At 36.7% G+C, this 22236-nt stretch overlaps 2 protein-coding genes across 9 annotated transcripts in view; one reads left to right on the forward strand and one right to left on the reverse strand.

Annotated features, from left to right (window-relative positions):
* Positions 1-2641, forward strand: part of IMPG1 (interphotoreceptor matrix proteoglycan 1) — a 118558-nt gene extending 115917 nt beyond the window's left edge. For both annotated transcript variants that reach the window (XM_037034326.1, XM_037034327.1), the window contains exon 16: positions 1526-2641. In XM_037034326.1, the coding sequence (XP_036890221.1) occupies positions 1526-1529 (4 nt within the window). In that variant the 3' untranslated portion in view covers positions 1530-2641. The remainder of the gene's footprint in view (positions 1-1525) is intronic.
* Positions 2642-6461: 3820 nt separating this feature from the next.
* The window catches only part of MYO6 (myosin VI), a 158840-nt gene continuing 143065 nt past the window's right edge, over positions 6462-22236 (reverse strand). The window contains exons 29-36 of one of the 7 annotated variants that reach the window (XM_037034319.1): positions 20927-20953; positions 20342-20371; positions 17283-17321; positions 14034-14137; positions 13014-13145; positions 11053-11079; positions 8376-8594; positions 6462-7885 (exon numbers count right to left, since the gene is read on the reverse strand). In XM_037034319.1, coding sequence (XP_036890214.1) covers positions 7686-7885; positions 8376-8594; positions 11053-11079; positions 13014-13145; positions 14034-14137; positions 17283-17321; positions 20342-20371; positions 20927-20953 — 778 coding nt within the window. In that variant the 3' untranslated portion in view covers positions 6462-7685. The remainder of the gene's footprint in view (positions 7886-8375; positions 8595-11052; positions 11080-13013; positions 13146-14033; positions 14138-17282; positions 17322-20341; positions 20372-20926; positions 20954-22236) is intronic. The other 6 variants (XM_037034321.1, XM_037034320.1, XM_037034322.1 and 3 more) reach the window with 6 other exon arrangements.

The following is a 22236-nucleotide window of genomic DNA, read 5'->3' on the forward strand; positions in this document are numbered from 1 at the left end:
CCCCGTTGAACGGTTAGATGTAGTCGGACTTCCGTATAATTCAATTTTCTGTCCTTTGGTTGTGTCTTTGTTTCTCCAAACCTTTGTTGTATTCAAACTTGGTTGTGGGAGAAGGCACAGTGTTTCCACCTATGCCTCCATCTTGGCGGAAGTCCTCATAGTTTTAAATATTGATTTTCATTTCTGAATCTTCAAGGACATTTAAAACATTTCTGGGCCTGTCTCTTGTTTTAAATAGAGATAAGTAAAAGCACTTTTCCTTTATTTGCCAGGATTTTAAAGTTGGTACGTTAAGTGGGGGAAAGGCACTTTCTGGTGCAAGAAGAGCAGAGAAGGCTGGCATTTTAGTGAAATGTGTACACAAAACAAAAAACAGTAGAAACAAGCCACGCATTTTATAATATTATTGACCATTTCTTATAAAAATATCAATGCACTTCAACACGGTTGAAATTTTCGTAATTTACTTCCTGGAACTGAATCATTTTATGCTCATTCTTGTAAAATATCTTCTTTTGATGTCAAATAATCAGTTAAAGCAAACATATGTAGAAAAGTATGTAGAAATAACTTGTGAACAAGGAATAACTTCAAAAACTCCTAAAAGTTCATTTTCAGATAAGCGTTCCTTCCAGTGGTCTACATACCATTGTTACATTACTCATCCACTCATCACCTTTTTTGTTAAAAAATTATCATTTTACAAAAGGGAAATAACTTACCTATAAGCAGGTAAAATATAACCTATACTGAGCTTTTTCAAAATAATTTTTGGAAAAAGATCTTAAGTAATTTTGGCCTGAAATTACCTAGATTCAAAACTTACACCTGGTCTTTGATGGTTAAAATGAGTAAACATCAGCCGGTGTCCCCACTACCAGAAATCTGTTGTGTCAGACGGAAACAGGTCAAAGCTTGCACTTGAGACGAGTTATTACAGGCAGTGTACGATCAGGAAGATACCGAGGCAGTTGCCCCAAAGGCTCCTGCTAATGCCGCGTGTCCCCGTGTACCCAGGAACAGTGTGAGCCACTCAGACTTCCTGGGGTGAAGAGAGTCAAGAAGCCAGAGAAAGTTCAGACCGAGGCCATAAAATGACAGTGGGACACGGGATCTGGCATTAACAAAGTTGCCAGGATGAAGCAAACACTGACGAGGTCCTGATGTGCCAGGCAGAATTAAGAACCACAATTCAATGGAGAAGCAACACGCAAGAATAATGTCTGCTGTGGCTCCAAGGGGACATGATGACTTTCATCCACCAACTATGTACCACCGTTGCTTCAAGAGATGGATGGTTCAGCCTGAGAATCTCAACAGATTTAAGAAGAGATGGAATACACTTCTAGGAGGTTAAAAAGTTAGGAATATGTGGGGGTGGGGTGCATCTTCAATCTTTCAAAAAAGGTATCCTAAATGGCAAGCATATTCTCTCATCCATCAGCAAAGGTAATTTTGGAACGAATCATTGATTTGACCTTGGATGGCATTTCTTAAAAGCTCTTAAAATTATCTTCTCTTCCAGGTAACCAGGAAAAGAATTCTGAATTACTGACTGTAGGATATGAAGAATTTGACCATCGAGACTGGGAAGGAAGTTAAAAACTGAAAATGTACATATTATCATTTAATCTATCTTAAGAGAGATGGATTGCTTTCTCAAGGAAAATTGTATACACTCTGTCAAAATTCTGAAAACTTAAGCGGGCATCTTCACAGGTGTTCGGAAGCCAGGCATGTAGTCAACACTGAGAACCTACATACAACTGTGTTTCAAACAGAGAATCCTGCGTGATGACAGATATATTCTGAAGAAAAAGATGCTTATTTATCAAAACCTAAAACACAATCAGTGAAACCTTTTGGCTACTCCTGGCTCACAGTGGAGGTAATAGTAAACCAGGGTTGCTTCTGGGTACCCTTAAAATAATAATCATAAATAATCATAGATCATTTACAAGTGCAATGTGTTGGGGTTTTTGGGTGGGGTGAGCAATATATCCGGAAGCAAAGCTCTTCATCTATTAGAACGTCCATAAAAGTTGACCCTTGTGCAAGGACATGCCAGTTTCTAAATCCATGGACGCATACAGCATGTAAACACTGCTGAGGGTATATATGGGCCTTCCTTTGTGTGTATAACTAACATGCACACACACACAATTTCAGTTCTTAGGCACATCAGTTTCATAAGAAATTACTGCTTATGTGGTAGATTGTTTTGATGCCAATTATTTCTGACTTTTTAAAGAAAAAGTTACTGGGCTTCAGATACACGCACCATAGGAAATCTTTTCTCGTTACTGCATAAAGCTACTTAAAGGAACACACTGCACTGAGGGCTCGGGGATTGAGGCTGTACTTTGTGACACAGGCAATTCCTGTTCCCCCCACGGATGAACTATGCCTTCCTATAACCCATGCCCTCCTCCACACTGACCCCAGTGCGTGCTCTCGGGGACTGGCATCGAGATGACTGTGTTCAGCCAGTTTTTAATGTGCTACTTAATGAAAAATGAATTTCTCTGTACCTTTTTCAAATATCCCATTATCAAACATACTTGTAAAGTCTTAATTTCAATAAAATGTGAGCGCGATATATTCATTGATTTATAATAAAGTGGGTCTGTGTTTTAGTAGATATTCTCTGGATTTGTTTTATGGAGTATGATGATTTTAAGCATGATTTGAATACTGCTGAAAGATAGCAAAATGTTACATGTTGACAGCAACATTTTAGGTGTAAACTTTAAAATAAAAACAAAACAAAATGTTTCCCAATAATAGAGGCAATCTTTAGGGACATGGTATTTGCCCCTGGTTACAAATCCCTGGAAACTCACTCACGTTGGTCTCACAAATGCCTAAATTTCATCCGTATTCCCACCCCAATCCTCCCCAAAAGTGAGGAGCTATGATATTTGACAAGGACTTCAAATTGTGATGACAAAGAAGTACCTCAAAGCAAAAAATGACAGCAAGAGGTGCACCTACTCCCATGTCCCTGGAACTTCCAGAGGAAAACATACCTGTCAGAACAATGCATGGTAAGTTGACCCAAAGCTCATGAAAAAAATTACGTCAGAAGAGAAAATGAAAATCTAATACTCTCATCTCCCATCATGTGCCCTCCCACTCTCTACAACTCAGCTGTGTTCTAGCTACTGCAGAGAAGGTAGTTTCTGATGGGGAAAGAGAAACAGGTAAACCCTCCATTTCCTGCGGAGGAGCAACTGCCTCTTACCCTTTGCATCACCCACTTTTTAGACTGGTCTTTTCAAAGCAGCCAGAGAAGAGCTGCTGAGGTCAGACAACCTGACTCTCTCCACACTCCAAGAAGAACTGGATCATGGTCAGCTCCAGACAAGAGGTATAAAGGAGCCTCAGCTATATTTGAAAGTCTGTTCTTTGGGTCCTCAGTTTTTATATCCCGTGTCACCTCGCAGGTAGAGGCCCGAGGAAAGGGAGCCAAGATTTCATTTTCTTCTAATCTAGGCAAGTGAGCAGTTGAGACTCACATACCTGCTTGTTTCCTGGATGAAAAACTCAGCAGAGTTTGGGCTCAGTTATCCGAGTCCCTTGCCCCTTCTACAGCTGCCCAGCACAGGGTTTCTGGCTCCAGCGTGAAGCTTCAGAAGCCCAGATGGACCCCTCAAACTTATACCATCTGAGACATGGGCAACACGTGCAGCATTCACAACTTTTTGCAGTGTGTAACTCCCTGGAACTGTATTAAAAACCCAAGAGACAAAAGAAGTTCTACAGAGAAAGCATTTATTACTTTTATTTCCAGTACATCAGTATTGTAGGAAAGTATCAGATACACATTTTTAAGAATATAAGGAAAAAAGAGGTAACAGTTGCAATCAGATGAATTTTCAAAAGTGAAAAAAAATGGCCAGTTAATAAATCTATTTGAGGTTTGAAGGTGAGATTCTGCACAGGTACAAATCAGGATTAAAGATTCTCTTATTGATGTGTATTTTTCCTATCATCTCCTGAAAAGCTTACCAAAAAGGACGACAACCAAAAGTATGATAACTTCCTTCACATATTAGGTCAGTGATGGGAAAGGAAGCAGACACTGATTTGACTAAACTTAATTATATTCCCAGATCTGGTCCCACACAGGTAGGCTCTACGGGACAGCATCTCCACTCGATCTCTCCACAAGGCTTACGCACAGAATGTCATTTCTATATACTATGAATGTATATACCAGGTCTATCTCAATCCAAGGTTTAATAACCATAGCTTCTGTTCTTACACACAATCCGTTCTAAGATTTGGCAGAGACCTAGGAGTGCTTTGTCACTGAAAAGGTCGCCAGTGGTCTCCAGCCTGGGGGTGTGGTCTTCAGAGGCCACACCCCTTTTCTTGCTCCCCCACCACTGCTCTTCTCTTGCCTTTTTCTTACCACGGTTCCCTCAACTTGTCCTTCTCATTTTTAGACATGCTCTGTCCTCTCCTCCCTTGGTAGTTTATCTTCTGTGACAAACAAAAAGTCCACTACTTACTGCTGGTAACGACAGAGAAAGCCTGTCACCCACCTGCAGACGTGGAACAACCAAAGAGAAACCCTTTGCAAAACCTCAGGGGACTGCTCAGAAAGTTTCCTTACTTTGATTCTTCCCTGCTCTACATGACCAGAGCAATGGCACTCAGATCTCTTTTACAGTCTAGGATTGAATCACTTGTCCTCCCTGGATCGTAAAGTTACCTCTCCGGTAAAAAGACGTAAGTCTACTACTGACTTTGTATTAACTGACTGACTGATTCATTCAATCAATATTTATTCGATTGATCCAAGTACTCTCAAGTTACTTCAAGTAACAAAACCAAAGTTCTACCCATCTGGATCCCCTGAGAACCATAGTTAAGAACCTGTGGATGAAATATCATTTAAAAATCCAATTAACAGAGCTCTATAAACAATAAATCCTCATCACTGTTTTTGCCCATGAGTTTCCATTCTCTATATGAGAGTCTGCAAATACCATCTATTTTCCACTTGAGACAGCCCGTTCTTGGTTGCTTGCTACATAAAAGGGTTCCCTGTGTTACGGGAAAGAATGACCTATCAGAAGTTATCACAGAAAGCAGATTTCAAGTCACAACTTAACGTCACTTGTGTGGGCCTGTGCTCCTATATGCATTACTTCGTCCTCGCATAATTCTGGGAGAAGGTGCCACCACTCAACGTCACAACTGAAACTCACCGTTCCTTGACATGTGTGCATTTCAGTGCATACCCATCTCAGAAATGGCAGTGGAATTAGGAATTACATTATAATTGAGTCAAATGTGAAAATATTTTGTTCTCATTTTTAATATTTTATGTATGTCTACCTTTGCAAAGTATCCACTAAGGAAGGAGCTGGAATTGAGTAAGAGTAATATTAAAAGAAGATTATTTCTTAATATATAGTATGCTGGCTTAAACTTCTAATTTTAAATCTCAATTAAAATGACTGACTAAAATGTGAATGGACTTTTGATTTTTACAGTTCTCATCCGGCACCTGTGGCTTTCAATGTGAACACTGCAGAGCCGCGGCACGAGCGCCTTTAGAGCACAGTTTCCGCTCTTTCCCTTACAGACTGAGCTCCTACATTTCTCTAGCAAAGTGGCGTCTGTGTGTATGTGCCTACACTGATGTGGGTTATTGTAAGTCCTGAAGTAGGGCAGTTCTCCTGGTAGCCAAGGTTAACTCAGGAGACCACTTTAAATAGATAAGTTCTAGGACAGCTGTGTGACATAATTAGCAACAAAATGGCTTAAGACTAACTCTAACTGTACTAACTATTAAAGACTTATAGGAGTGCTTTGCTGTGAATGATTTCTTACCAATTCTTCAAAATGTGAAGTCCTGTCATTATAATAATTTTATGGTTGATTAGTTTTCCATGTAGTGCCTAGATGTATCTAGGAGATACACAAACTGTTTCTGAAGACAGTACTAAAGGGACAAGTCATTAAAAATATATTTGGTTATTGAGGTTTCTTCAGGGACGTTGTTACTAGTTAAGAAACAAAGTTTATCACTCACTATGCTATACAAATAAGAACACCAATGAAAGGCGAGTGATGAGGAGAGAGGAAAAAGGGCACCCATTTCAGTAGCCAGACCTTCCGCCATCAACCTCAGGGACCCAAGGGTGGGTAGGTCTATGGAGGGACGCGGCCTTCTGAGGGGCCTCATTCTCGCAGTCTCAGCAGCACAGACAGGACCATTTAATGTCTTTAATGGAAAACGATCATTTGCACCATATCATAGTGACATTTCTGTACAAAGACACATTATGAGAGAATCAATTTTTAAAACAGTGTCTGTGGCGCACAAACACTAATCAGCTGGGAATTATTTCTTAGGTACTACTTCCAGGAGAAAAAAATCACTGAACATTAGTTCAAAAGTTAGTGTCTTTGAAAATCGGGGGAAAAAAGAGTACAGAGAATAATTTTATTTTCTAATTTTATTTTAAATACAAACAAGACTCTGTAGGATTATGACAGCATAACTCCTTGATGTAGTTTTGTCTCCAAATTCCTAACTGAGTGTCATAAATATTGGACTACAAACTGCTGACATTTGATCAAAACTAACTCCACACAAGGAAAACTTTTTTTTTAAATTATCAGTTACATGAAAGAAGCAATTACTAAGTACAAAGGCTTTTGAATTACAAAGCTTATAAAACAGTTCTACAATTACCAAAATCACAAAGGCCAAAGATGATGCTAGGAATTTTTTAAAAACAAGGATGTTTTAAAACAGAACACTAGCTTAAACCATATGAAACACTTGGACAAGATTTTGATGTAAAAATCGCAATTGAGGTGAAACTGAAAGAATATTGGACTCAGTTTAGCTAAACCACAGTGTCACCTAAAACCCATTTCCTTTTCTAAATGAAACAAAAGTTATCTCAAAACTTTTAAGCATTATATGATGTGAATTTCCTTTATTTGTGCATGGAATGTAAGAAAAATGTTCTCAAAACAATACAATGTAATGGGAAAGAAAAACAAATCTGTGCAGAATACTGAGTGCCTTCTTGATCACAAAGTACATCAGTTACATTAAGACTCTTTCTACAAAGCCAGAGCTTCAGGCTAATGGCTTTATCCAAAATAAGATACATTGCAAAGGAGGGAGGAAAATAGAGATGTCCACCTTTGATGGAAATTTCCATGAATTTCTGCCAAAAGTGAGTAAAGAAAGTTGAGAGCTTTTCCGATCAAAACATCAGTGCCTTGATCATTTGAAGGGTCTTAATTTTTCTAAGAAAATTTAAGCTGTTTCATTATTCCAGTTATATTGTACTGTGCCATTCTTAAAGTTCAAGTATTTTGAACTTTGTTTTCAAATTTCTTTTCCTAGAGAACAATTACAACAGACTTAAGGTAGTCTGCAAAAAACAAGACACATCAGAATCTGTCCAAGTGTAACAAGTGTGAGAATACCAAGAGGGTTAACAGTTAGAGCTGGATACAGGAAATCATTTTTAGGTCCCCAAATCACTACCATAGTTAATCTTAAGTCAACAAAAAGCCACGATTAATAAATCTGTTCACTTTGTGTAAGTAATTCTAACATGATCACGGAATGGACAAATCTCTGGGGCACCCACCCTACCTAGTGCCAGAGCAAGGCTGCCAGCTGCAAGGGTAGCGTGTGGCGTCTACTTCAGCAGGTTCTGCAGCATGGCCGTGGCATACGTGGGCCTAGCCTGTCTGCTCTCGATTGCATTCTGAAGGTACTGGATGCCTCCACAGCGCTCCCAAATTTCTTCAAACTGTCTTGGCAAAATCTCAGCACCACGCTTTCGGGTCAGGCCTGTCTCTTCCAGGTTCAGCTCACACATCTCCATATCATCCTTACCTGCATAAGGAGAATTACCATATCTCTTTTAGAACCATTTATTATAAACTGTATTCCTGAAATACCTATTAATTTTCATAGATTTTGAGAACTTTTAAAAGTTTACTTTCTTCCTCTAAGACTGAAATCTGCTTAGTAAACTCACCAGAAACAAAGCTGTCCTCCACCAAGGACCCTTCCAAAACGTATAAACACTACAGATGATCAGAGTATCAGGGCCAATGAAAACGCTTTCTTTAAACCATCATAAATCAACCAGTATAATTAAATACCAAACACAAGGCTCTTAGGACACAGACCAGTTTCTACGTGCTCTACAAGGATGTAACCAAGCAAGTTCACACTATAAATAAATTCATTCTCAATTAACTGACAATGTTATTTAACTGCAAAACTCCATCCAGCAATCCTGAAATTTAATGAATTATTACACTCAGAATTCATAATCCTTTCTTGCTTTAAACATTTCTTTCATGTGAGTCATACACACCAGCCACAAGAAGGATGGGTGGCTTGTCAGGATGGAGTTCCATTTGCCGGGCAATCCAGGGACCGTCAAAGTGGGCGTACCACCAGCCTTTTTTCTTATTCTGCGGGTCTTTGTACTGGTCAGCAGGGCGGATGAATGGAATGCGGAAGAAGCGCTGCTGGCGGTTCATTTCGATCTGCTGCTGCCTGGCAGGAAGCTGAGCTGCCGGGTTCTGCTGAGCTATTTATTACACAGAACAAGGAGAGTTACACCAGCGGCCCAGGGGATAACAAAACAGCCTGTAATCCTAAAAGGTACCACAAAATTTTTTTTAAAAGGAAGAAGAGAGGGTCCTACTGGTAAATTTAAAACACAATGTAAATAACAACTGCCTGTAAACAAATACAATTCACTGTGTAATTTCTTAGAATTGTCTCTCCCTGAAGAAGTCCCTGGGCACTGCACACACACAGGTGCTCACCTGCACACGCCCCAGCAGGAGCCACCAGGGCAGGAAGGCAAACTAGTATTATTAACTAGGTTTGTACTTTTCTTCTAAAGAGTTCAAACAACGGCTAAAGAATAATTTTTACAGAACTATTTGTGATAAAACAAATAGTAATTCCCCAAATATGAAGGATTATAGATACACTAATTTAATCACAAGTTTCTCAATAAAGTGGAAGACCAAAGTTTTCTCTTTTGCCAATCTTGGGATTTTAAATGGCCAAGATAACAGATATTTTACTAACACCATTTAAACAACTTTAAGACAACAACAAAGACAAAAAAACTCTAATAGTAAGCATGAACTTTCCCTCAGATATTTACCTATTCTGAAAACATATTTCTCTTGGAATAAAACCCACCAAAATAGTGAAGAGTATATAACAGGGGGTTGCAAACAGAAAAAAAAAACCTTGCTTTTCTGATAGGACTGGGCATTGCCCTCATATTAAACTGTTTTCCTTTACTCAATTAGGTTTTCATTTTGTCTTCCAATATAAACACTTCTCTGGAGCAATGATGTTACATTTTCAGCAACATATTTTGGGTAAGTCTGTTTAATATGCTTTATACTCACAACTTTTAAAGTGGACCAGCCATTTACTGCAGCTCAATTAAGAATCTCACTGAAAAGCTAAGTATGTCAGTAAAAAATTATATACTATGTATAGGCCAAGAACAGCCATATGGCTTTTGTAAGAATTTCCAAATACCGAAAGGATGAAAATAGTCTTATTCTATTTTTTACACCAATAGCCAAAGCCTTACAGCAGCTGACATTATTTCTGTACAAACCAGAGAAAGCAAAAAGCAGTTAGCAAAGCACATATGTGCCTAGCAAAGAAGGAAAGAGGCCCAGTTTTGTTAGTGCAAAGGCCACATCACCTCCAGCAGTTAACAGAGCTTATTCTTCTGATCCTGTACCTCACAAACTACTTACAGTTCAGTGTTTCCATGTAAAATGACCTACTTTGCAGAAAATACATTAACTTAAAACTCAGACATTTTAAAAGGGTAAAAATAAAATCCTTCCCTCCATCTTAAACTGTGAAGTATACTTCAGTGTCCAGCTGATAGTAAACTTACTACAATACTGATCGCCACCCATTATGTTAACCTATTTTTTTCATAAAAATAACAGTCTCTTGTAACTTAATATATTCATAAAATTAAGGAACCCAACATAAAATTTTGGTAGTTTTTTCTACTAATGTAAGAACTGAAATTGTATTAGGGAAACATGGAATCAAATGTCCATCTGAAAAAGTACAAAGGTACAGACAATAAAAACTTGAAACTAATCTTATGAACTATTTTTTCACATCCAATGATGTTATTTTCAAAGTGTAAAATAAGTTTCAAATATAGCCCTATAAATTACTGAAAGCACTTACAAAATCAGATCCAACCAGCTGGTAAATAAACATGGCATTACAGTAAGTCCTCACTCAATGCCATTAGTAGGTTCAGTGACACAAGCGAAAGAACACATAGTATAACCAACCAACTTCCCCACCGGCTAACTGATACCAACAAGAGTTACGTTCCTGTGGCATTTCTTCAATGTTGCAGCAAAACAGCACCGAATAAAACAAAGTTATTTGAGGACTTGCTGTATTCCCAAATCACTGTTGAAACTGATTCTGGAAATTCTAGAAGAAATTTACTGTTTTAAGATGACTTAAATCTTCTAAATTAACAAAAAAAGGTGCATCACGGGAAACTAGAAAAGTAACAGAATAATCTCCTCTTTCTATTCAGTGGTGTCCTATGAAACCTGTATTTGTATTACCACACAAAACTCAAATCTCCTTGGACAGAAATGCTTACACCACCACAGTGTTTGAAACCAGCACCTAAAGTTAGTCTTTATGCTAAAAGATCAGCTGCTTATCAAGAGAGAGTTTTGCTACAATAAGAATCATGTATATTCATGGTTGAAAATGCTAGTCACTTTTAAAAAGAAAGTAATTTGATAAAACAGAATAATTAAATTCTGTTATTAACTATATTTTGAAGTGATCCAAATGGAAGCATCATCTCAAATTAAATATCTAGCACAAATAAAGCAACATTAATGCACTATAATTCCACTTAAAGATTGTAGCAAAACAATGTTTAATAGAAGTTAGTACTTAATTATTTTAACCCATCGTCCAGTTAGCTCATGAGTTACCACCCAATGACTTACGTGAATTGTTCAAAAATGGTGCAAAATCTGTGAACAAATATTTGATGTTGAAGAGAAGATAAAATTGCCAAAACTGTTAAGTGAGTATTCTTCAAATTTATAAAAACCCTTCCATCAACCAAGGTGGTGACTAACGAGTAAATATCCACAGGCAAATACTCTCAGAATTACCTACAAGTAGATGCTACTTTCTTATTTAAAAAAAAAAAACTACTTTGATTATGTTTTAGGAAATTCTGCTTGATGGACTTACAAGGATGATCAAAATTTAAAAATTGTATTTCATTTGTGACTTTGTGACACAATAATGTCCAAACAAAAATCCAATACAATGAATTAATAATGGACATTATTGTAACTTCAAGGCATCAGTAGAATTTCTGTAGGAAAAAAGATAAATTTAAATTCATGAAAAAATTACATGCATGAAAGAAAAAGCACTGTCATGTTCAGATAAACCTAGTATATTTTAATTTTTTCAAATTGTCTAAATCTTAAGCACATGCCATTTTTATTTTAGGAACTATGAAGTAGAATTACTCTCAAAAGTCACTGTTTTAAGCAACTAAATATTATAAAATTCTACTGGGTAATTTTCCACTGCACCAAAAATTATTTCTGACAACTAGTAAATTAAAGGAAGAAGTTTTAGGCCGTGAAGTTGATAACAGAGATTTCAAAGGGTGTAAGTGTTATATCTTGCACTGTGCATTAGGAATATCTGAGTGGACAGAAAGGAGGCAAATCTGTAAATGGGTGAACACAGCAGCGGTCAGAAGATCAATGTTGAGAGGGCATTCCATTTGCCATTTCTTAGTTCTGCGTGTATGTTCTAACTGATGACACGCCTTCTGCAATCACTAGTACTAAGATCTGTCTTATTAATAATGTGTTCCCCTCACTCAATCTATTTTTGCAACAACTTAGAAACATTAAAATTCCACCATTTAAATGGCCTTAATCAAGCACTACTACTATTTGCTAGGAAGGTAAAGGAGGCAAAATATAACTGAGAACTCACTTTCTAAGTCAACTCAGGACATGCACTGACAAACTATACTATCAAGTGCTGGGAACATACCCCTTTAAAATATAAAAAGACATTAAATATGCTGTTACCTTGATGTTAACCAGAATTAAGATAATAAATTGTGCCAGTTGAAAGGTAGCAAGTTGAACAAATGAAATTCCAATTATTGCATTTAAGACTGAAATCACAACTCATATATTATAGTTATTCTCAATTATTGTTAAAGCTACTGTATACTTTTACCAGGTTATGTCTCTACCCTGTTCTATTTTCCAAGTCAACAACAGAACTTTCCATTTGCATAACAAGTTAACAGAATTCATTTTTTGGATCTCAGTCAAAAACTCAAGTCCTAGTTTTGGCAAAACTCTGGAACAAACCACGGTACCATTTCTCACTCATGCTTTCACAGTATTGTAAAATAGTGGTTACAGTAAACATTCTTTTTTTCACACTAAGCTTTACGTTTCCACACATCATCTTTATGTATGTGTATTTGTGTATATATGTATATGCAGAAAAATACCTATTTATAACATTATTACACAACCTCTTTGGTATAGACAAGATTATTCTTATTTCTAGAATGTATCTCAAGAAGTAAATTCAATCCTTTCTAACAAATAAGACTTTAGAGATGTATTTAATAGAATCAATGCAATAAAAGATGAGCTATCATGGTTATGTTAGGTTCAGCAGAGCACAGTTCTACAGTAAGGAAAAATTTGTGTTGGACATTTTACCCAAACGTCTTTTGTATAGTTACATGTATTTTTATATACATACACATTATACACACATGTGTGCATATATAATGTAACCATGCACAATACATGTAACTGTATACAATACATATGTGCACATGTGTGTTACATATACATGTGTGTACATACACACTTTGGAACATTCAAAAGTACAGGTTTGTTTTTACCATAATCAGTAACAGACTTGGGAGCACGTTGTTCTGTTTCAGTATTTCTCTTCTTGTTCTTTGATTTCCAAGCATGATACACTTTTAGCCTCCTATGAAATTCTTCTCTGCAAGCAGCCAGGAGCTCAATATCTATCAATTACATAGAAAGAGCAAAAAAATTCTGATTTAACTGTCTAACATAATTATTCTGTGGCATATAAACATATATACATATTTACAGTGTAAAGTTTTCATTTTAAATTAATAGTACAAAATAAAAAATAAACTATTGATAAAAATGAGCATTTTGTGGTATTATTACCTTTTACATTTACAGAATATTTTATTATACATTATTACTATTTATATAATTTGTTTCATATTAAGAACTCTGGACTACACAGGTCTTTTATAGGTGAAGAACTTAAACCATGAAGGCTAAGTCACCTGTCCAAGGTTATAGACCACAACAGAATAAAAAGTCACTGTGTTGAAATGAAAGCCAGATTTACATGCAACACATGTTCATGTCTGTGACTGTGCAGATAAACTCAGTGAGGTGAACAAGAACGCAGTGAGAAGTCCCGTAAAATTATGACACTTCAGTTCCTCATCACAGTGTCCTAAGTTCAAACACTATGATTTAACCAAGGAAACAACTACGTGGGATCTGCTGGATACAGTATTCATTCTGTTCTGTTAGAAGAAAAGTAGTATTGAAAAGAAAGGACTGCACTGCCATCTCTTACTTTGCATTTATGAACCCAAAAATTCTTATAAGTACTTAGCTACTATAAATAACATCAGAAGCATCAGTTATTCACCCCAAACCACCATTTCTCCATGGGGTTTCTTCTCTGACCTAAGCAAGAGAAAGGCAACATAAATTTAATGTATTATGCCTTTCTTTTAGCTGAGTAAATTAGATCTTCACTTCAAGGTAACAACAGTAACAAAGGGCATGGCTCCTACTAATTCTACGCAAATTACCTGTTAGGTACAGAGCCTTCTCATGTTTCACCCTCACCATTCACTTACCACAAGAGGTATTGATGGTATCACGCAGTTCTGCATATTTCCATTTACTAAGATCGTATTTCTTGGTGCCAGCAACTGCCTTGGTGGCTTGTACAGCAGGACCTCTGTAATTATTACATAGTTTTGTATATTTAAACTAGAAACATGAATGAATGGTGACTAAAGAAGTGAGTATAACTTTAACAACTGGAAGTAACCACTAGAAAGACATACTACTTTTTCTATCTTTGATGGATATAACCAATAATGTTGTACTACAGAATGCTCAGGTAAATTAAAATTTCATAGCCATGTTAGGATTTTAATCAGAGCTTTTCATTCCAAAATTCTAGGACCATGGATTTCCCCCAGGCTGCAGTTTAACTGTTCTAACTGATGGATACACTAACACCTAAAAATATACATTTATATGTATTCCTCAACAATCAGAAAAAAAATCCTCAACGTACTTGAACAACATCATGAGCAGCACATTGAGGGTTTCTTTATGAGCCACAGGGACACACAGTGCAATCCCTTGCAGACGACTGGAGGCGACAGAGAACCAAGCCCCAGCCAACTGACTGACTCAGTGCCTCCCTGGCCATCTCCGTTTCACAGGGTCCACAGGTAAATGGATTAACTGCGACAGAGAGCCAAGCCCCAGCCAACTGACTGACTCAGTGCCTCCCTGGNTACACTAACACCTAAAAATATACATTTATATGTATTCCTCAACAATCAGAAAAAAAATCCTCAACGTACTTGAACAACATCATGAGCAGCACATTGAGGGTTTCTTTATGAGCCACAGGGACACACAGTGCAATCCCTTGCAGACGACTGGAGGCGACAGAGAGCCAAGCCCCAGCCAACTGACTGACTCAGTGCCTCCCTGGCCATCTCCGTTTCACAGGGTCCACAGGTAAATGGATTAACTGCAACCCTGTGCCTTAGTCAAAAAGCTGCTGGGTTCTGGAAACTCCTGTGACTTTTTAGCTTCACTATTAACTAAGAAAATTCTATAAGCAAAGAAAACCATACCCTCCTATTTAGTGAGTCATAATATGACAACTAGTAAATTAAAGGAAGGGGTTTTAGGTCATGAAGCTGATAACAGAGATTTCAAAGGGCACAAATGTTATATCTTGTCCTGTGTAATAGCAATATTTGAATGGACAGAAAGATGCATTGTAAAAATTTTAAATATGTATAAAAGATAAAAAATAACATATTTTAAAAATATATATTATTTAGGGATAAATTCGACTTTTTATAGCAGTACCACTGAGTGTTTAAGACTTGTTTCTATATATAATTTAAAATAATTATTCAGAATATATGGAAACAGTTTCTGTTCTGTAAAAATGAGCATTATTTTTCAGATTACACTAGCCACAGAGGAGACACTCATAATTATCTGCAAGCGGGCACTTTTTAAGCACAATTTAATGAAGGAAGAGTTTAAACACACCCTATTTCAAGACGCAAAAAGAAGATGAGACAACTATTAAAAGAACTAAAATAATGTTGCTCAGGTATCACATGGGAACTTCTGCTTTATCATCCACTAGTCGGAAAATTTCCTCATAGAGAGAAACAATCCAGGTACAATTAAAAAATGAGCTATTTTCTCATCATTTTACATTCTGAAAGATAACAGCAATCTTGACAGCTAAGACATAGATACTTAAATAAGACTGATACTGAAAAATGATGTTTGAAAATATGTATTCCTTCTTCCTGAAATAAAGAAAATGATTTCTTCAATACTAAGCTTAACAATGAAATAAGAACTTTTGTTTCCTTAAAAGGCCTGTTTATGTTTTTTTTTTCAAAGACTATAAAACAACATAATCCAGTCTACATACTTAAAAAGTGCTGGTCACATATAAGCTTGTCTAAATAATGTGTGGCCACTTAGTCCTTCCTGCATTTTTCTGGTTCAAATCTGTTTTAGGTTTATTGCAGAATCCATACTTTTTATAAACTGTGTGACGGACAATTCTCCACACAGCTTTTTCTTCTTAGTTGCTTTGCCCAAAAAGAGCCAGATGTGTGTCAGCAAGGTCTCTCTATTACCCGTAGCAATAACTTAGGCTTTAACACTTATTCAAATATGTATGTTTCCTTTTTTATATCCCTGAACTGCCATTCAATAAACTAACAAAAAAGATTCTCTGTTCTCCTTAGCTCTTCTAAGGAGAGAAGAGCTATGGGCTTTTCATTGTCACTTTATTTTCTTTTGAAAGAAAAAGTGAATTTACATAATGTAGGTTTTATAGATGTCAGAAATACATGAGTTAGTACACATACTTGATACTTCTAAATGGTACTTCTAAAATAATGCTGTAACAATAAAATAATTAAAAATAAATAAAATATAATCTCGTGCTCACGAGATCTTACAAAATAATAATAATGCTGAATTCAGATTACTACTTGGAATATGGTTCTAGTATTATTACTAACTTTTCATTTATATTACCTCAAACAAAAATACACCTGCCTAAAAGCATATTCAAGCACCCTAAGATGTATGCAAATAAAATGCATTTAAATGACCTCTCATCTCTGGAAGTTAGTAAAATAAAGCTGTAATTTATTGATTATTTAGCCTGTTATAAAAAACAATCATGTAAACAATATAGTAAGGTAATAGCAAAATTGACTTTAGATTAAAAAATATACTTTATACTTTCAATTAATTCAGTAAGTTCAAAATTAAAGTTAAAGTGTTACTGATTCGTATCCAATTATGAAGGCAATGGACCAGACCCTGCTTAGAAGCTCTGTCCTTTGGTGGCTCACTCTTTAGAGCAGTGGTTTTCCAACCATGCAAGATACACTGTGCAGATGCCCTCAGAAGCCATGTGCCTCCTTTACTTCCCCCCATTCCAATGAGGCACAGTGGTTCCCAGCCAGGGGGCAGCGCTGCCCCGGGGTGGGGTTCAAAATACTTGATTTGTCGTATCGAAGGGGAGGGTTTCCTAAGTGACTGAGTTGGTGGGGGCCAGTGATAAGCACAGAAGAACTGAAAACAAAGAATTGTTCCATCCAAAATGCCAGTGGTATCATTGGTGAAAAATACCGATTTAGAACAACACTAGTTTTTATCTTTTTCTGAGTAAAAGTGACATTCCTGGTACAGAAAATTTACATGGAAAGAGTAGGTTATTCATATAACAGGTTCTGGTCCAAACATTAAACAGTAATTTAAAAATATGATTTTGAAGTGACACTTATTCCAGCAAATTGCACTGCACTAACCTACTCAAGAATTCTGACATTTCTTTCACCATTTGTTCCCTATAAGAAAAATGATAATACAACATAGTTATATAAAGGACAATTATATATAAATTACTTAAAAAATGGCTTTTTAATGTACAGAATAAAATCTGCGTGTTCTAAATGCATACAAGAAACTTGGCAGTATATAGATTCTATACAAAGATTTTTGCACTGAGTTCTTAGAAAACAGTAATTAGACAAAGCATAGTAAGTAACCAAGATGATCTACTTTGCACTGCCAGAATTTAAATAGGTTTGATGTATTCTAAGTTCTAAAATCCTAAATCAGACCATATTTCTTTTTAAAAAGTTCAAATGCATCAAGTACTCATTAAATATAATGGTCAGAAGTGTTCTGACCTTTCAAGGACAAATATTTTCCAAAGGTAAAAACTTTACCTTTTTATTACCCCTGAGAATGTAACTTTCTCAATATTTGTTCAAGTCTGTGAAATGGAATTAATGTTTCATCATGTTCCTCAACATTTTAACTTCATTATTTTATTTTCCTGTCCTTTGCTATCTTCCTTTATAACCAATAATTTTTTTACTCATTCTATTCATCACACTCTGGTAAACCTCAAAATCTAACAAACTGGTAAAAACCAAAAGCAAACAAGACAGGTGTGTTGGCTTCAGGGCACAGATTCCTGGAGGCCGGCCCTGGGCCCAGACGCTCCGATGTAAAGCAGATGCGCCCTCCTTCCCTGAGACGAACCCTGGCTGAGGGCAGGTACTGACAGAGATCCAGCCAAGCAAGCACAGTCAGAGAAGGGATAACCTTTCACACTGATGATCAAGGATAAAAACCACAAATATCACCTAAAAAAATTACCTACTGAACAATTTGTTGATCTCTCTTTAGGCTACTCAGAATTTCTAACTTTCAAACTCAGAACAACTTGGATGGATGACTATTTCTAATTCTATTATGACCCTACCTCAAGGCTTCTATCTTAGTAGCAAAGAGCATCTCTGCTTATACCACCTTTCTCCTAAAGCTCCCTCCATTTCATTTCCCACGTCAGGTTTCAAGGGGATCAGAGCTCTTTTTTACCACTGGGTCCGTTGACTAGAGCTTCCTCTGTGTGCTCCAACACATCACTGGATGTCAGTCTCCACTGATTTAACCTTGCCTGATCCTATGTTACTGCTCTTGGTGCTGCTCCAAATACACTGAATAGAAATGGTTCCTGTAGCCAGGTGCTTTCCCCTTTTGATTTTCCCAAACTATATGCACTTACTCACAATCCCACCTTAAATACCAGTTGCAGGGCTTAATTCATGCTCAAATAGTAACTATAAAGAAATTCTAACAGAGAGCCTATAGCATCTAGTCAGTAACATTTTCAAAATTCTGGGGGGTTAACAATCATGTTCTCTGCATGGCTGGCATTTGATGAGATGAAGGGTCAGGGATGCCAAGTGTCCTGCACAAGGAAGAGCTGCCCTATGCCCCATGTGACTTTAACATGTCACCAGACAGCCCTGGCCAGGTGGCTCAGCTGGTTGGACTACTGTCCCGTACACAAAAAGGTTGTGGGGTTGATTCCTGGTCAGGACACATACTCAGGTTGCAGGTTCAATCCCCACTTGGGGTGCATATTTGAGGCAACAGATTGATGTTTCTCACTCTCTCTCTCTCTCTCCCTCTCGAAAATCAATAAATATATCCTCAGGCGAGGATTTTTTAAAAATATGTCCACCAGACATATTAAGATGAAATGCACATATACGTAAATAGTTTTACATGTAAAAGAACCTTTTCTTTGCCTAGTTTTAATATTTACAGTAATTTGTGTAAGAATTTGTCTACTGCACATTGTAGAGGGGATTGTACTTAATCTGTTAGGTACTTAATCTTTACAAAAGATTGTTCACCCTCTCATGGCATTTACTTGACTGATGAAACACATAAATTTGCATTTGGGGCTGTTGCATTTATGGTGATTCTGTGCATAGATATACAAACATTGGAGTCCCTGATTCTGCTTTCTGTAACTGTGACCAAGTACTTTCCTATTAAAATAAACATTTTCTTATTATAAATCACTGTGTGTTTACTTCTCTTTTTTTTTAAGATTTTATTTATTTATTTATCTTTAGAGGGGAAGGAGAGAGGGAGAGAAACATCAATATATGGTTGCCTTTCATGCGTCCCCTGCTGGGATTTGGCCTGCAGGGAACCGGCCTGCAACCCAGGCATGTGCCCTGACTGGGAATCGAACCGCAGTCCTCTGGTTCGCAGGCCCGCGCTCAATCCACTGAGCTACACCAGCTAGGGCTGTTTACTTCTCTTTTATATGAGCTCTTTGGAGAGAATTATTCATACAAGTTGCACTATCTATAAAACATCTGTTATTGGTACTGGTGCTTGAGAGAGTTGAGAACCATCACTATAAACATCACAGTTGGGGTCTAAAACCTTAAAATTTAGATTTTATATATATCCCAAAATTTTATATCTATTATATAAAAATAAGGCAAAAATGTATTCTATATGTATACCCCAAATGTTACTTAGATTTCTCCCTCTGTGGAGAAATTTTCATAACAAAAAGATATACTGGAACCAAAATTAGCATTATATATGTAAGTTCTAATAAGGAGCTATTTTAGATATTAGTAGAATAAACTATTATATACAATGAAAACTAAACTATCTGCTATGACTCAAATACTTTATTTTATTTATTCTTACTTATACCCCCACATTTGGTTCTATGAAGACATTAAGTAATGAAGCTAAAAGCACATAAAACAAAATGGGTGTTTAAACAAGGTTAGAAAACACAAGGAAGGAAACCAAATCATAAACTACTATGACTGGGCACCAAACAAGAGCACTAGACATTTTTTTTTGCCCAGGCAAAAAAAAAAAAAAAAAAGAGTTATCTTATTCTTTTTCATTTTTTTAAATAAAAGGAAATAATGTAAAATTCACTTCAATGAGGAAACTATTTCTCCTAAAAAGTATCTATGACCTATTAAAAACAAGGTTATATGACTAAGTCTTAAAAAGGGAAATGACATACGGTGTCATTTTGGGTCTTGCTCCACCAATTCTGTGAAAAGAATACATTTTAGTTAATATCATAACCAATTCTGAATTATGAAATTATGAAAATCTGAATTGTGCCAAATTTATGTTTCAGTGACTTTATTGATTTAAAAACCTGCGTAATCTTTAGTTAATCTATGTGTGAGATGACTACAAATTTTAATGTTTTAAAATCTTCATTAGAAATGACTGTAAGAGAATTAAAGGCATTCATTGAAAATTAGTATGCAAATATATTACATTTAGATTACATAAGTCATACATGGTGAGGTATGCTTGTATGTTTTTAACAGAATCTGGACACTAATTTATAATTTTAGGTACAGGCATACCTTGTTTTATTGTGCTTTACAAATTCTGTGCTTTTCACAAATTGAAGGCAACCCTCCACCAGCAAAAAGATTACGACTGGTGTTACTGCCATGATTTGGAACCAAACCCGCAATATCTTCAAGGTATGCCTGCTATGTGAAATCATAACTTTGCACCAAGGATCGTACGTGTAATTGATTTAGGTCATATTTTCAAGTGTATTACACACGTGAAAAACAGTTCTTACTTAGATGTTACTGGATGGGAACCCAAGCTGGGAAAGTAATGTGACATTGTTTACTGCAGCAGAATCTGTCTACACGTATTTTTTTTATACAGCACAGAACCCAAGAAAAACATTTCCATGCTATATACTAAGAACAGGGTTAGAAAGTTCTTACTCATAAATTGTTAGAAAGAATTCAGTACTAACAAAGGTAAAGTAAACATTCAAAAACATTTAGCTTAGCCCACAGAGTGAGATAAAATTATCAAATGTGGAAATCTGTACAGAACACCACCCATAACAAACTGCTAATGCTTCTAGGACAGAGTATCAAATAACCAGGAGGCTCAGCAGAGAAGGAGCTCACAGTTCCTGTGAGCTGTGAGTCAATGAGAGCTTCCTGGAAGAGGGTTCACAAAAAGGCTTTGGTGGGCATTCCAGAGGGGGGCAGCCTCTCCAGGCCTGTGCCACAGCAGAACTGAAATCAACTCTTCCTCCTTTCAAGTTATAACTGCTTGAATACCTCCTAAGTACTTAGCAGTGGTCCCATTACCTAATTAATTCTGCTTAACTTAAATCACAGGTAACTTGTCATTTACGTTAAAGGTCCTAAACGGTCCACCCTTTCTCTGAGACCAATCACTTTGGAAGAAGTGCACCTCTCTGGAGATAGGAAGTACCCACTATTTGATACATATTATATGGAATGGCACTGGATATAGCTTAATATTTCAAATGTTCACACATAAAGCTTGGCCATGAATACCAATAATGACTACATTAACGAGTCCTTTAGAAATGGTTTTCGGCCATACTAAAGCCAGCTCTGTCCAGTGTAGGACATCCTCACACATCAGGGATGGCAGCTGTCAGAGCCTGGTTTGTCTAGGAGCCTGGCCAACCCACGAGTCAGCTACACAGACGGACGCCCCGCCGTTCCGATGCAGCACAGGTGGGAGGCCCAGAACAGCAGCTCAGCGAAGTCTGAGCTACAAAAGCCAGAGATGGGAGGAAGTATTTTAATTATGGTAAATGTTAATAAACAGCCCAAATATTGAATTCAAATACAAGAGCCATAAATTATTATCATACCTGGGCCTGCTAAGCCATTTCAGTTTATTTCAATATACACAGAATTCAGGCCACAGGATTGGCCTGAACTCCCCAATATAATCACTTACTAGAAAAAGTGTGAAGGCAACTTAACACACCATTTTCCTTCCCTACCATGTTTTCAGCTAAATAAAATCTAACCATCACCTTGTAAAACGAGCCAAAATTTTCCTTTTACAAGGAAATAGCAACATCTACTGGTTGTTGCTACTTTAACT

This window comes from Sturnira hondurensis, unplaced genomic scaffold (assembly GCF_014824575.4).
Source record: "Sturnira hondurensis isolate 20B ecotype Veracruz unplaced genomic scaffold, ASM1482457v3 Scaffold0022136, whole genome shotgun sequence".
Taxonomy (NCBI): Eukaryota; Metazoa; Chordata; class Mammalia; order Chiroptera; family Phyllostomidae; genus Sturnira; species Sturnira hondurensis.